Source organism: Rhodnius prolixus, unplaced genomic scaffold, assembly GCF_049639745.1.
Source record: "Rhodnius prolixus isolate KJV_2025 unplaced genomic scaffold, Rpr scaffold_13, whole genome shotgun sequence".
In the NCBI taxonomy this organism is placed as follows: Eukaryota; Metazoa; Arthropoda; class Insecta; order Hemiptera; family Reduviidae; genus Rhodnius; species Rhodnius prolixus.
The window spans coordinates 10,336,959-10,352,609 of NW_027411583.1; the positions used below are offsets into that span (position 1 = coordinate 10,336,959).

The 15,651-nt window shown below is 30.5% G+C and overlaps 2 protein-coding genes and 1 long non-coding RNA gene across 7 annotated transcripts in view; 2 read left to right on the forward strand and 1 right to left on the reverse strand.

Moving 5' to 3' along the window:
• LOC141447734 (carbonic anhydrase 1-like) overlaps positions 1–10,557 on the forward strand; it is a 48,309-nt gene extending 37,752 nt beyond the window's left edge. For 2 of the 3 annotated variants that reach the window (XR_012454546.1, XR_012454545.1), the window contains one exon: positions 1,913–2,045. Coding sequence is in view for 1 of the 3 variants with exons in the window: in XM_074115520.1 (XP_073971621.1) it covers positions 1,913–2,149; positions 2,527–2,713; positions 3,427–3,532; positions 6,163–6,387; positions 8,127–8,462 (1,091 nt within the window). In the remaining 2 variants the exon portion in view is untranslated. Of the gene's footprint in view, positions 1–1,912; positions 2,150–2,526; positions 2,714–3,426; positions 3,533–6,162; positions 6,388–8,126 lie in introns of those variants that run through there. The other variant, XM_074115520.1, reaches the window with a different exon arrangement.
• Positions 10,558–10,616: 59 nt separating this feature from the next.
• On the reverse strand, positions 10,617–13,108 carry twr (signal peptidase complex catalytic subunit SEC11 homolog C twr). The gene is made up of 5 exons (XM_074115554.1): positions 12,865–13,108; positions 12,357–12,466; positions 12,109–12,258; positions 11,849–12,026; positions 10,617–10,692 (listed from the first exon to the last, which is right to left on the reverse strand). The coding sequence occupies exons 1-5, from the start codon at positions 12,910–12,912 to the stop codon at positions 10,642–10,644; spliced, it is 537 nt and encodes a 178-aa protein (XP_073971655.1). The 5' UTR covers positions 12,913–13,108; the 3' UTR covers positions 10,617–10,641.
• Positions 13,109–13,290: 182 nt separating this feature from the next.
• On the forward strand, positions 13,291–15,140 carry LOC141447757 (uncharacterized). 3 transcript variants are annotated; one of them, XR_012454561.1, is made up of 3 exons: positions 13,322–14,121; positions 14,254–14,391; positions 14,721–15,140. It is a non-coding gene; the product is annotated as an uncharacterized lncRNA (long non-coding RNA). The 3 variants fall into 3 exon arrangements; XR_012454562.1 differs by having other exon boundaries at positions 13,324–13,498; positions 13,928–14,121; positions 14,254–15,140; XR_012454560.1 differs by having other exon boundaries at positions 13,291–14,121; positions 14,254–15,140.
• The last annotated feature ends 511 nt before the right edge of the window (positions 15,141–15,651 follow it).

The window sequence follows — 15,651 nt, forward strand, 5'->3', positions numbered from 1 at the left end:
ATTTTTCTGTTCAGAGTTCATAAAATAAGAGGTATTGAGAACATGTTTAAAAGATGCCTTAATGTAGATGAGTTTCCTTTTATTTAAAAGAAAGTATATTGGAAACTGTTATTCATAAAGTAGATATCTTTAAGCATCTTTGAAGATAGATTTCCAGTAGCCACTCAAATTGCTTTTTCTTAAAGCCAAATCTAGGTCATATAAGGATTAACGACTAATTAAGAATTTAGCCAGTAAGGACCCAGTTTCATTTTCCATTTGAAAGCAGTGATAGGCTTGTTCAGAATTGAACAAATTTTCTGACAGGACACTAATTGAGCATTTAAATATAATTCAATTTTTCAATTCAACAGGATGCTGTAAATAAAGAGCGTATATTTCTCCAACAACTAGCGGCGATAGCCGAAATTTCAGCCTTAACCCTCAATGCTAAAAACCTGAAATTACAATTGGCGTGAACAGTGCTGAAAACTTGAAAACAAATTATCCTCTTTTCGTACAATTCTGCAACCAAAATTTGAAGTGTAATTCAGAATGAATTTTGTTTACAAAAGTGTATGCGCAGGTTATCCTTGTAGCCCAATATCCAACCAGTTTTATATTTATAAGGTATTTAAAGTAGATTTACGTACAGTGGTTATCCGCCTTATACCTGAAAAAGTAATGTTTTTTAATAGTGTATGCAAAATATTAGATAAGTTGGGTGTTAAAATTCTTAAATAATAATAGAGCAACGAGTATAGGAAAATGTGGTACGTTTAAACCTATTTGGTTTTATATTTATAGTAACAATGAGTATTTTATCAACGTTGTGCAAGAATGCAATCAGACCTCTGTTGACTGCCAAAAAAAAAGAAAAGAAAAGTTATTTATGTGTTATTTAATGATTCATGAGAGTGTTCTGGGTCCCATCAAGTGACCTGATTGTAGATAAGTGTTAAAAACCCTCGAAACTAAGAAACGCCAATTTACTAAAAAATTTTGTTTTTCGATTTTCTCTAAAAAAGCTCTATTAGATTTCCTTTACACCTTGTATTCTAATTGTAGTCGTGTTCCACAAACTTCTATTTGTATGGAAAGTTCGATTTATGGCACTTTTGAAAGAGAAACGGGTGGTAGGTGATTTGATTTTACACTAAAGTACTATTTAGTATAATTTTCTGAATTCGGTTATCTTCATTAAGGAAATCCAATGTATTTAAAATTTTGAAACTTATTGGAGATTTTACTGGTAGATCATGATGTTCAATGCTGACTACTTTTTCAACAGTATGTAGTCGGCGCTTTAAATTGATTTTGATCGACATGATTGACATCGCAATACTTTGTCGTTAGCAAAAGTTGAAACTCAAGCGTAAACTAATCTCTTTTTAAAAGCTATGTAATTTTGTTTTTTTGTTAGGAGTTGCTACTAAGTACGAAAGATATTTATTTCATTCACTAGTTTTAATAATTTAATTATAAAAGCTCTTTTAAGTGCACGTATTTGTTTTGTGGAGTATTCGGCCCTGTAAGATCATTTGGATGAGGGGGATAAAATTTGGTTGTTGCTTTTGTTTTTGTACTTTAGGTGCATCACGCCTCCCTCTCTTGAAGTGATGTGTTTGGAAATGTAGGCAAATCATATTCATGTGATGTGGCAAGGAGTCATTCTTTGACGATTATTTGGTCAACAGTTGAGCAAGTTCCTTTCCAAAAGGCCGACGTGCGCTTTAATCCACATGAAATACAATGGATTTTCTGAATCTTGGCGTCGGTCAGTAGTATTGGGCCCAGAACACGAGTTGTCTTCTTACTTAGATGTTGTAGACTAGTATTGCTGTTTGGTTAAGTTAAAAAAAAAATACGTATTATGTTATACAAATATATTTACTATGTATGTTTTACATATTTCTGTGAATTATGGACATAGAAGTGCAACCTGAAGAACCACCTCCAGTAAGCAAAAAACGGGAATTGAAACAAGAACCATTGTCGCTTACACCGGAAAAAGTTATTGAAATTCTAAATGGCGAACCAACTTGTGAATCACCAGTAGACTTGAGCCTTCTATACGAACAATTGGTTCACATCAGAATACCACCATTACAATGGAACAATTTTACCTTGACACCAGAACAGCTTAAATTGACGAATACATCTTATTCAGGTACTTTGTTTTTTCCCTCATGTTTTGTTTAATATAATTTAAAAAATAAGTTATTTAGAGGAAATTTTTAACGTGATAATTAAGAATTTTCGTATCAGTTAAGTGGAGATTTATAAAGGATATAATTGGTAAATGTGAATTTGGATTTTAGTGAGTTAGAATTGTTTGTCAGTTCACAAACCCAAATAACTGCACATTCACATTATCTCTGCAGCCTTATGATCCCTTTAAGGGTTCTTAAATATAAAGTCTTTATGATGCGACTTCTCTTAGTAAAACAATCCTGCAAGTCCAACAGAAACCGGAGAAAAATCACAGATTATTTAGTTTTCTTTCTAATTTTTTACGATCAACATTTTTATAATTTTTTATTACAGTTGTTTTGACTGGCCAATGGCAATATGGTGAGATGCCCTTCATATCTGGTGGACCACTACTAGATGACTATGTCTTTTCACAAATTCATTTCCATTGGGGTGGAATAGTACAAGAGGATAGTCCCTCAAAGAAATGCAATAAAATATGGATTTTATCCGGAAGTGAACATTCGGTGGACCATGACCAGTTAGTTTTTTTTTGCTTTTTTTAATTATTTTCTTTTATTATTAGAAACTATCTAGGCTAACCTGGGACTCTGGAGTTGAAAATTGCACCTCAGTTACGTAGAAATTGGTGGTTTGAACTTCTACAATTGATCCTTTCTAATCAAAAAATATGAGGTGTGAACATGACGTCCTCTTTTATTCTCAAGGTTCCAGATCATAAATTTTATCCCTCAGAATATATGAGCCTCATTTAATTCTCACTCAGCTTTTGGTGCTTTTTTTTTTTTTTGCTTCGTTTTCTTAATTTATAATGTTGAATTTTTGTTTATTTTTATTTTTATAAATAATCACCCGCTTTCCACTTTGTCTTACTCCTCTTTAGAAAGAAAAAACTTTGTGTTCCATGAAGTCCTAGATCCTAGGATCGCCTACATTAAGGTTTTTATCGGTATTTTGCAAATTTAATTTATTAAATTATTATTATTTATCGCTATAAATATTGTATCACTTTTGATTTTAAACATTTTCCCAAACTTTGTGTGGGGGGGAGCCATTCTGGTTTGATAAGAGCCTGCTTCATTCTAGTTCTAGGAGGAGGGAAGAAAAAGATATAAAAGCGCTACCAGACGTATTATGGACCAAATTGTAAATCTTGACTAGAAAACTATTAGTACAATTTCCCTCATTTAAATTTATGATTGTGTTTTTTTAATGTTACATTTTCATTTCCAGGTATCCATTTGAGATGCATGTAGTCTTCCATAAACGTAGCTGTGAAAGCCATGAAGCAGCTAAATCAGTTGCAGATGGCATAGTGATATTAGTTTACCTCTGTGCAGTATGTAATATTTTTTTATCTTAAATTGATAATTTCAAATTTATATATTTTTTTTTTTGTTATTGGTGAAAGAAAATATTTCCTAGATATTCCACGTTCCAATCTGAAATAGAAAGAAACATAGTCTTACATATTCCTCTTAAATCGAAAGAAGACATTGTCAATACGGTACTACAATTTACTAAGACCATACCAGAATCTATAAGACAGTCAACTTTACAACACACTAACCAACAGAGTTAAGTGGCAACGAACTCGCTATCCATCTGACTGAAGACTAATAGACTAACTCACCAACTTTAAACTTAAACAGTTGAAGGTTGAACGTTTCCAAGACTAACCACGGAAGACATCTCGTTCTGGACTGCTACTAAAAAAAAAAATCTTTCAAAACCACTCCAACATCTCTCCGTCAAGATGACGTCTCTTGGGCTGCATCTGACGAGAAGACAAAGCCTCATTGTTCGCCTCTCATTTTTCCTCAGTTTTTATTCCTCATCAAGATACGATCAGCACTTCAATCCTTACAATCAGATCTTGACCTACCTCTTCCTCTCTCTCCATACCACCGAAACATTTCACTCTTTCTGACAATTCTATTTATTATTGAACATCTCTCACTCTTAAGAAAGCTGCGGGCACTGATCTTATAACTGCTAAAATTCTTCGACATCTTCCCAGAAAAGCAATAGTTCACTTAACTACAATCTCGTGTAATTCAGTACTAAGAACAACTTACTTCCCGATTTTATGGAAATCCTCCTTAATTTACCCTATTTCTAAACCTAACAAACCACTTCATCTTTCTTCCTCTTACTGAACAGTAATTATTGGCAAAATTCTTGTGAAACTTTGTTTTTCAATATCATCGAATTAAAATGAAATTAATTATGCTAACAAACTTTTAAATTATGCTAGAATTTCATTATTTGTAAGTTCGAAAATTGCCATGGTCAATACTTAGTATAAAGGGAAAGTGAAAAATGGTTTTTAGAAATAGGTCTGTCTGTTAGTATGTGAATAACATATCTAAATGGAAGATCAAAGGAAAGTAAAAAATTGTTTGGGTTCCACTAAAATACCGCTTGCGTACATAACTTGAACCTAGATGGAGAATTATATAGCATTAGGTCGAATCTTTCTTTAAAACTTGTTCACATTATTTAAAATCGTTGATAAGGATTTGTTTTTATCTTTGTATAGTCATTTTCAAGTAGAATTTTTCTATTTTCTGTTTATTTGAACTGCAAACGTAGGAATATTGATTTTACTAATCTGATGAATGACGTCTTTATTTATTTCATGTTAATTGGTGGGATGAACATCAGGATTGGATAAATTGTAGGCCTCTTTCTGAGGAAAATTAGGCTGTCGATAATGTTTATTGCCAATCAAAAAAAAAGTTGTGATTGTGAATACCAAAGGCTTTTAGTTAGCATCCTTGAATTGTGTTTAATTCAAATTTGTTGATCTTAAACTGGCTTTTTCCAGGGGATGCTGGTGAATTCCACATATATATTTCCAAGTTGAGTTGCTCAGTGAACGATTTGTGAGTCTTTTCACCTTAACTGTATCCTCTGCAATTGATGATTGTCAGGTAATGTGCCAAATAACTTTTCTTTTCAACAGTAGTTGGATACTTAATAACCTCTCAAAATTATCTAGTCTTATCTCTCTTATGCCACAAATTGCATGCAAATTCCGCGTAAAGGTGGGCCGATTGTGCATATGGCTGCGTTATTGCATTTAATTTTGTACTTTTTGTTCGATTTCATAGTTTTTTTTTTTTTTTTTTTACTTTATTATGTTTCAATTTCTTTTTTTTGCAATATACTGCATCAAATTCCAGCTGATTCGCTTTCGTATGTAACATTTTTTTGAGGGATTTTAGGGAGTAAGAGGAAAGTTATTAGGCATATTAGGTTATTACTGATTTTCAATATATTGTAGGAATGTACCTTAAACATAATGTATGCAATACACTTTTCCAAAATGTGAAGAAAATTGTTAAATTTTTCATTACTAATCAAAGTAAAAGGCAACATCTTTTTGCTGGTCTCGTTTTATTTTTGCCTTATTTTTCTTTCTATTTGAACAATACTTAAAGGATTGTAAAGTTTTATTTTATGAGACATTCTTATATAATCTTACAGTTCAATAAAATCTTTTTAATAACATTAAACATAATTCTTCAGCATTCATTCTTATTGCATAGATATGATCTTAACAGTTAGTTATTTTTATCTTTACGTATGCCATTTCAATTATTAATTGAGTCATTTTTGTGTGTTCTTTTTTATTTTAAATTATTTTGGAAATATGCAATACGAAGATATATGTTGGTGAAAAATTTATAGTTAAATTATATTAACTGTAAACTATTATAAAACTCTGTACTAACCTCTAGATGGGTCTTAAGCAGTCCGAAACGTAAAGAAAAATTGAAATTAATAAAAAACTAGTCCAATAAAGAGAGATTATTACCATCCGAGAAAGAAATACTTTCAAGAAAATAATATTCTGTAAAAAAAGTAACAAATCTAAGATAAAATAAAAAAAACAAAAAAAAAAACACGTAAACCACCATAGTAACTGCGGCAATAACACTTTTTTTCTTCACCTTCTTTCAGGACGTAACTGAAGAGCCAAACCCATATTTGGAACCAATTACCAGAAACATTAGGAAGTTCTTTGAAGCTTTTACTATAATGCCAGTGGAATTAGTACCGTTGTGCACAATTGTTCCAATGTTTACTGATGATTATCTACTCTATGCAAGTTATATGAAGTATAAATGTAATCATAGAATTCTATGGCTAATTAGTAGGGAATCGTTTCCTATCAGTTTATACCAGGTAAGTTTTTTTGTTTTTTTTTTTTTTTTAAAAAAAACGTATTTTAAAAGGGATTTGTTTAGGGAAAAATAGAGAGCTTAAATGGAATTTACATTCTAAAGGGCTTGGTAAACAAAAGAGTGCCGGTTTTTAAAATCGAAAATTTTATGGCTGTTATACAGAGGTAAATTACGTGTATTCCTGTAAATAAAAAGCTTATTCTATTTATTAAAAAAAAAAAAAAAAAAGCTTACTGCTTAACATGCACACTCTTATGCCCTGTTCTTAACCAAAGCTGTTGCTTCCTTTGCGGCAAAGATTGCCGCATTTTGCAAACTCCTGAACTTGTACAGTTCTCCACTCTAGTGAGGGTTTGAATGCATTAGCCTTTCGGCCAGCGCTGAAAGTTGTTACACTGTAACTTAAAACTTGAAACTAATAATGAAGGTGAAGAGTAACACCTTCGCGAAATAATTTTGAAAAAGGAACCTCCTTTACTCCTACCAATATTTCAGCAACAAATATAATAATAATAATAATAATAATAATAATAATAATAAATAGCTATGCGGTTAGCGTACTGGTCTCCCATGCGGAGGTCCCGGGTTCGAATCTAGCTGCTGACCCTTCGTAGGAGCTTCTTACAGCTCACTGTCCGGTGATGGACAGTGTTGCCTGTAACGAGAGAACACTGTCCGGAGGCCGGCAGTGCACTGAAAAAAGCTCCGGGCGCCAATAACCTTAGATGTTGACGCGCCTTAAATCATTAAAAAAATAATAATAATAATAAATATCGAATTCTTAAGACATTCATATTGGAATTGCATGCTTTATTGCATCAACAAAATTTGAACTTTTTAGAATTTTACCAAAGATTGCCGCATTTTGCAAACTCCTGAACTAGTACAGTTCACCACTCTAGTTTACTGATCGTTTTGAAGGTTTGAATGCATTAGCCTTACGGCCAGCGCTGAAAGTTGTCACACTAACTTTAAACTTGAAACAACTAATAATTGATCTGTTTTCTTTACGGTCGGAAAATTCGTGCATCAGTTCTGGAAATGCCTATCAATATTTTCTTACTGCATTCGTGTATAATTTATTATTATTTTCTAAGTGTGAATTACGGTCTAGTGAAAAGTGAAAATTAGTTCTTACTAAATTATTTTTATATCAAACATCAGGTTTTAAATGAAATCAAACAATTTTATTTTTTCAACAAGTTTTCATCTTTTTTATTAACTAATACAATCAAAAGTAAAACTTTTCATCTTATTTTATCCGTCATAGCGGACATGTTTTGTTGTATGCCTGACCGAATTCGATCGGACTTTTATCTATATCTATCTATCAGTTCGGTGTAGAAATTTTGACTTTACTATCGTTTCCGACTCGAACTACTACACTTGCTGACAGCCAACTCTTGAACTAGAAAACTAGGTTTCATTAATTATTATTACATTATTTTTCCCAAAACGTTTTACGATTCAAAATAACATTTTTAAATGACTCACATACCTACCAAATTACCTTCCTCATTCAGTCAGCAATTATGTGCGAGACGGTACCGTAGGTGAAGTCGAAATCACTACATTAACTGATTACTCATCTCTGATAACGGAAATTCCAGCACTAACATTCAAGAAATAAGAGTTAGGGTGTATAATTGTTAACATCACATTTATTTGTTTTCTTCTTATTATAAATAATGGTTAAAAATCGTAAGTTTTCTAATAGAATTTATAACTTTTTATTTTCAGTTATGTAAATTTCAAAGTGTGCGAAATAAACATTCTCAACCAATAACTAATCCATTTCGCCAAGTACAACCACTGGAAGAGAGATCGATGTTTCTAGTAAATCCATCGCGGACGTTAGAATCATTAATCCATTTTCGGGAGGATTTAACAACCGTTCAGGAATTTTTTGATGAGGGCAGTGCTGATGTGAAAAGCAAGGAAGAAGGCGAAAATGCTGCTGGCGCCAAGGTGATTGAAAAAGTGCCAGTCATTAAGAAGAAGAAGAAGATGAAAAAGAAGAAGGGTAAAAAAAAGTTAAGTTCTTTAGAAGAGGATTCTTCTGCAGATTTAGAGTAAAAAGAAAAACCATTTCATTTAGAGAGCGGGACTTAATAAGGATTCAGTTGTACGACGAACATTGCTATCATTTTCTTTTATGTACAAAATTATATTATACTAAACACAAACTTTGATATTTTTATTATTAAAATAAAATTTAATTAGTATTTAGATTAGATTCCATGGCCAGTTAGACCAAAGCCATTGCAACCTATTCTATCATGGCACCCACTTATTAAGAGTTTTTCCTTCCTGAAAAAACTGGTTAATCTGGTAATCCAGATAGATGGCATTTGTTAATTTCCTCCAAAACATAAAGAAAATTATATTGTTAATAAGGGAGTATCATTATTCTACCAGAAATATTAAAGTTACATTTTCTGAACGTAATTTTCAATTAACCTTAATTGAGTCTAGTAAGGGATTTTTGGACAAAGTACTAAGGATTAAGATTTTGCTTTCCTGAATTGCCGAACACTTACCCATTTGTTTTCGCTATCTACAATGGTCACTCAGGATCGCTAGGAACATCCAAATGAACGCTATAGCATTTTAGTCCAATATTCTGTCGTATATTCCAACAAATTCCTACCTAATTCCTTTTTATGCATAAGGTTTGCACCCACCCACAACTGCAATGTATGTACATCAATTCTTTAAGAATGGTACTTGCCTTGAGCAGGCTAGGTAGCTTGTAATGCTGCCTAGCTGATCGAGATGAATCTAGAATTAATTATTCCACGTTTTACGATTTTTCAGCAACACAGAAATATTGCTCCCGGGGTCGCCTCAAATATTGTAGCCAGCCTACTCAGGCTTAACTAGATTTTAAACCTCCTTGGATTGGTCCCGGCTTCCACATCTACAGTAGACGGCAGTCTACGTTTCCAAAGCTGTTACTTCTTCATTCCAACCTAAGGGAAGTGCCAGATCAGAGAGCTGGTAATCAGAAATTACAATCTTGCTCTATTTCCTTCCAACGCCCTCTGTAGAGTTTCTGAAGACGGCTTCCTTAGCCACAACCAGTAGGAAGGTTGTGCGGTTGAACAAAGTGAGTTTCAAGGTATGATATAAATAAACAAATACCCACTTAATCGCTTATTTATTTTGTTTTTATTTATTTCTTGTGTGTAACTATATTTTTACAAAATAATTTATATAAGTTTTTTTTTCTTTTTTTTTTAATGAACAAATTATCTTCAGAGATTTCTATTATTTTGTTTTATAAACATTAAAAATTGTTGGAATATTTTGTTTTTATTTTTAATTATTATTAAATTCTTTAAATTGTTTAAAGAATTTTTTTTTATTATAATAGTAATAATTAAAAAGTAAAAAACAAATCACAGCTTCATTAAAAGTAAAAAAAGAAAAACATCTGGTAGAAAAAAAATTAGTTTTCTTTTAAAGTTGATTTAATGAGTCTATTTTAAAGACTAGTTAAGAATCCACTTTAGATAGGTTGTTTTACTTGGTTAGTGTCTTGTGAAATTGTCGAAGTTTTCTCACACAAAACCTGAATGAGATACTAAATACCAGTAAAAATGACTACAATTAGAAAATAATTGTTCAGATTTTTGACAGAAACAAAATAATTGAATGAAAGAAATTTTTTTCAACTGATAAGCGTAATGTTTATTTTAATTTACACTTTTTTTTTCAAAAATTATTTTTTTAGAATATCATTATTCCATTTCAACTACTTAATTTTAGAATTTTTTGTTTTTTTCAAATCGGTACTTTCAATTTATTTTTTTCAGCATTTTTGTTTGTTTTGTTTTAAGAGTGCGATTAAAATACATGTCTACCCTGGGAATTATATATAAACATTGTTTAAATCTCCTTATTTGAAATTTATTTATTCTTACAATATATTTTCACGTGCTTTCATATTTTCAAATAAAAACAAAAAAATAAAATAAAAAATAAACTGAAGCACAGAACTAACTGTGTTACAGTTTCTACTGATCGGCCACTTTTTGTTTTTTTTTAAATCCCAATAAAATTATTTATTCATTTCAATTATTATATTCAATTCCCACTTTTTATCTTTTGTTTGTCCCCAAATATTCCAGCTTCTACAAAAAAAAAAAAAAAAAAAATGAAAATAAAATTGGTAATAAATTATTATTTTCTTTAAAGTTTCGAGTCTCTTGCAAGAAGTTGGAGGAATCAGGATTCCATAATTTGTTTACTGTTATTCCCTGTGTACTAAAACGTACAATCCGAGACATGCTAACACCGCGTACTGTAAACAAAATAGAAAGAAAATTAATTTAAATCAGAATTATAAATTGAAATTTAAATTATAAAAGAGTATATACAAGATAAGTAATTTGGGAAGATAATTATTTAAGATCACTTCAACATTGAACATTTTTCCCAGTTCAACTTTAGAATAGGAATAATGGCTGAACTGTGTTTATGGCGTAGTATTAAGGTACACTTAAAAGAAATTAAACACACAGTTCAGAAATTTTTTTATTTGCTATACTTAGAGTATAACCAATGAACTAATTCTAATAACTGGTTGACTAGGTTATTTAGTAGCAGAAAATTTCGGTGTTTCACCGAGCTATAGTTCAGCAATAACAGTTAGAATTGTGCAAAAAAAAAAAGAAAAAGATATTGAACATTCTAGCAACATATATGTAAGTAGCCTCATAATACAGCATGAATGGATGTTTTAATCGTAAAACATACGATAGATTACGTGCTATTAATTTAAGTTTATTTACAATCACTGAAGACAAACTTTCATACTCCTTATAGTCTGTTAAATTAGGATAGTAAGTCAGCAAAAATTCAAAACTTAGAATGTTCATCAGCAGAAAATTTAGGAAATCCTACGCAAACTGGATGGGGTAAATCATAATTTATGTTTCTGAGACCATAAAGACGTGGAATCGTAATCTCAGGAAGGCCTGCAGCGAGGCAGCTCTAAAAGGTATCTAATATGGTCACCAAAAGAAGAGTAGAATTACATCGATTTGAGTGTTCTTAGGCCTTGGATGCATTACTCCCAATGCTGACAATAATTTAGTTATTAAATTCATCTCATGGCAATATCCTTAACACTTCGGTCGGGGAAAAAATCTTCCCAAATGTTCTCGATTATTTTCTCAGTCACTAAATTACTGCATTATTTCTATGCAGTACAGAGGAATAAAAGATGGAAAAGATTCTTCCCCAATGAACACAGACTTTTACAGAATTAGCCTCATGGTGTTAAGAATAGCTTGCTTAGAATAGAATACATACACAGCTAGGTAGCTGTTAGGCATGTTCTACTTTTCCAGAGTGAAAACCTTTCGTCTCTCTGCCATATATGAAGGCTCGTAAAATATAAAAATAAATTTACAACATTAAACATTCTAATAAAACCATTATCATAAAATAAGTACCTTAAATTTTGGATATTCGTTCATGTATATTGTAACCATGCCTACATACGGCAAGAATCCTCTAGCTCGACCGACGACATCTTTCTTGGTGAGCCAAAACTGACCAGGTGCGTATAATCCTCGATCGTCCACGCTGTTATTATCACCTTTGGTCAAGAATTTTACAGTTCCATTTCTCCTAATACAAGAAAAGCAGGTTCATTTTAATTTTTGTTTAAGTAATTCTTTTAAAATCTGAGAAAGTTAAAAACAATATTTACTTCTCATGCAGTTTAAGTACTCGATGTACAATAGGAATATCTCTTCCTTCAACTTTAAATACTACAATTTCGCCCACTCTTACAGGATCATCTTGAAAGTTAGTCAAAAACAGTAAGTCACCTCTGTGAAAAGCAGGTTCCATGCTGCCACTTTAATAAACAAAAAAAAAAATAAACAAGTTATTCTTTTAAAATTAACCTTACTTTTCATTATTAAAGAAAAATAGTTTTTAAAGTAAATATAATACCTTAAAACGACAACAATGGGGCTTTCGCTGCCCGTAACAACCATCAATCCTTTCCAAATCATTAACGCGGATGAAACGATCATTCCAAAACTTAGACATTGGTATAAGAACTGAAAAATGAATAAAAGAGCTAGGTCTCTTTAACTTGTCAATCTTTCGTGCTTATGAAATAATTTATTATTAATACTACAATTTAAAATTTTAAGAACTTTTGTTTCAGGGGGAAGAAAAAGCCTAAAATATATAATTGAATCTGATCATAAGTCGGTATAATATACAATCAAAATAATTTTAAAGTATTGACGAACTGATTTAAAAGTTTAAGCATGAACGTCAGAAAGTGAACAATGTGCTTAACACAATATGTTCGTTCCTTAGAAACAATATTTTTAAATTGAACTAAACTTATAAAAATTAAAACCATCCCTCATCTAGATATTATATTAATAAATTATAAAATTTATTATTCAATTTAAAAAAAAAATGCAAACATGCTTCAACAAATTACCTGCCGTTTATTCATCCGGCGAAGTTCATCTAACGCTCCTTGTATCATGGTTAATATAGGCTGATGGAATTTAAACTAAAAAACAAAAACTGAATTCACTAGTCCCACCTAGTTAAAAGTTTTTATAATACTAATAATTCTAACAATTTTAGAATAAACTTGATTGTTTATTCCACGTCAGTACATTAAACCTTCAACGTCAACATAAACAGGGCAGCGCCATTTTCATAGCTGACTTAAAATCTTTGGTTCGTTATCATGATTTGTTTTAAATATTAGTAAAAAAAAGTAAATATTTATTATTTAAAACTCTGCTTATACATTCCTCAATTTATAAATCATTCAAATCAATATAACATGCTAATGATTCAACGACTGAGATTAAGTGTTTGGTATTTCAATAAGCAGTTTATGTATAACAAAAGTCAGGAGGGGGCCTCCTAATCACAATTGAATATTCTAACTTCAACAGTTGACTAAAGTTAAACTTTTTGGATACAGAAATATTTAAATCAACCCATTATATTTTTTTCCTCCAACTTTATTTAATAATATTCTATCAGCTGCTGTAGTGAAACCTTCCTCCTGTATTCTTCCGAACCGTGGTTCATTTTGCAATACGACCTATGTTCAGGTGATTCTGTTCATTCTTTTAATTTGTTTGCCTAATTTTTAATAAATTTTAAATTTAAAAAATCATTATAATTATCTCTTTAATAAGGCTCATGTTTTTTTTTAAATAGTTGGGCTACCAACTTACATGGATCTGAATTAATTCAACTTAGTTTACAAATTTATTGATTTGTCTTCTGAGTATTTATAAATGTGCGATCACTTTCAGTTTTTTTGGGCATAAGCTATTAAAAACAGTTAGTTATTTGGTCTTTTGAGTGTTAAATTACTTTAATATTTTTATCAAGACGGGTTACTAAAGGTGTTGGTTAGCATATGGTTTTAATATAAAAATAGCCTTAAAAAATCAAAGAACAAATAAAAACATTATATATTATAAATAATAACATTTATTGAAGTTTTGTTTAAAATACTCTGTTCCTTTAACTAGTTCCTTGGCCCACTCCATCCTTCGCCGGCTAGGCTTTTCCAATAATGGCCTTTACATCAATAGCATGGCCACACATAATTTGAGGTGATTCGCATCAACTTTTATTCCGGATAATAAACAAAATAAGGAAAAATTATAAAAGAAATATAGGTCCAGACTACTCTTGGAACTAGATATAAGCTCAACATTAACTCGTAAGTTCTCTCATTAAAACTTGATTGTATTTTATTTAATAAAATTCTTTTAGATTCATTGATGTTGTTTATTCATGTATTAAGTAAGTTTACTGCATTAAATTATCATTAATATTTTTTAAAATTTATTAGATGTCACCGGACCCTTATGCTAGCCATTTTCATATACAAAATATTTGTTCACGTAGCACACCATTTAACTTAGGTTGGCTGTAATATCTATTTATCTATAATAATCACACTATTAATCACAGGATAAATAGAAAAAAGGTAATAAAAATAAAATAAAAATTATGAGACCAAAAAATTAGAATATTAGTAGCATGTTTGTTGTATTGTCAGAGTAATTTTTTTGACAAATAATAAGTATGTTTTTTGAAAATATATTTAATTTTCTTTAAAAGAAAGAGTTAGGTTCTTTAAAAAATAATTTAAACTTTCATATCAATGCTTTAGTTTTGTTGTAGTCACATTTATTTAATTTTTATGAATACATAATCAATTATGTTTTTTTTTGTCTAGGTTCTTAATTCAAGCTAAACTCAGTAATTATTTTAAGTACATAAATATTGTTGATTGTACATAATGTTGATTTTCAGATTAAATACCTCGGATACTGGAGTACTGCCTGCAAAACTGTTTATCAATAGAAGCCCAAGTGAAATAGACGTAAATCATCTATCCTAGGAAATGTTTGTGAAGAATCAATTAATAAAACAAGTACTATGTAGTTACTATACGTAGTAGGCATGTTAATTTCACAATGTTAGAATTTTTTACTTCAAATTGCATGTTGTTTGTTTAAAATAAAATGTTTAATTTGTTTGCTGTATAAAAAAAAATATAAATTTTAAAAAAATCTTATTTATTCTTCTTTTCATCTCAAAAAAAAAAAAAAAAATGGAAAACTTCAAAAATCTTCGATAGGGAACAGACAATAGGATGAAAGAAGTAATTTCTAAAAATAAACTGTTAAAGATGTTTTAGAAACATGTTGGTACAGATTTATTGTTAAAAAGCGTTTAATAAAAAAAAAAGAATAAAAAGGAAAACCTGAAAAAAGATCAGAAATAACTGCAAGAGTTTAAGGGAATATAAAAGAAAACCTTTAAAAAAGATTTAAAAAACCATTGAAACGAATGGAGATTAGTAAAGAAAAATTAGTTTCATAAATGGCCACAAGGTAACAGCACTTACTGGAACTGTCAACAATATAAACACATTTTAGTTTACATATTTGCCACCAGGTAGCACTAAAACTCTGTATGTACAACTGTCAAGATTTCTCTTCAGTACGACTTGAGCGTTCAAAGGGGGTACATCGCTCTGTCGCTCGTCACCTTAAACATATCTACTTAGTCTTACATCATCAAATATGATAATGGTATTATGTCTGACTAGTCTAATAATCACTATCATAAACATACATGAAAGTTCTTCTATAAGAATATGAAATAGGTATCGTCACATATGTCTGTCTAGTCAAAAGTAACAATTATTCTAAAATATAATATCAGAAACAAGAATTAA

Coding starts and splice junctions, on each gene's coding strand:
- twr (XM_074115554.1), bottom strand. CDS start 12,912: ATGATACAAGGAGCGTTAGATGAACTTCGCCGGATGAATAAACGGCAG. Junction 12,467..12,864: donor GCCGGATGAATAAACGGCAG/GTAATTTGTTGA, acceptor TTCATTTTTCAG/TTCTTATACCAATGTCTAAG. Junction 10,693..11,848: donor ACGAATATCCAAAATTTAAG/GTACTTATTTTA, acceptor TTTTGTTTACAG/TACGCGGTGTTAGCATGTCT.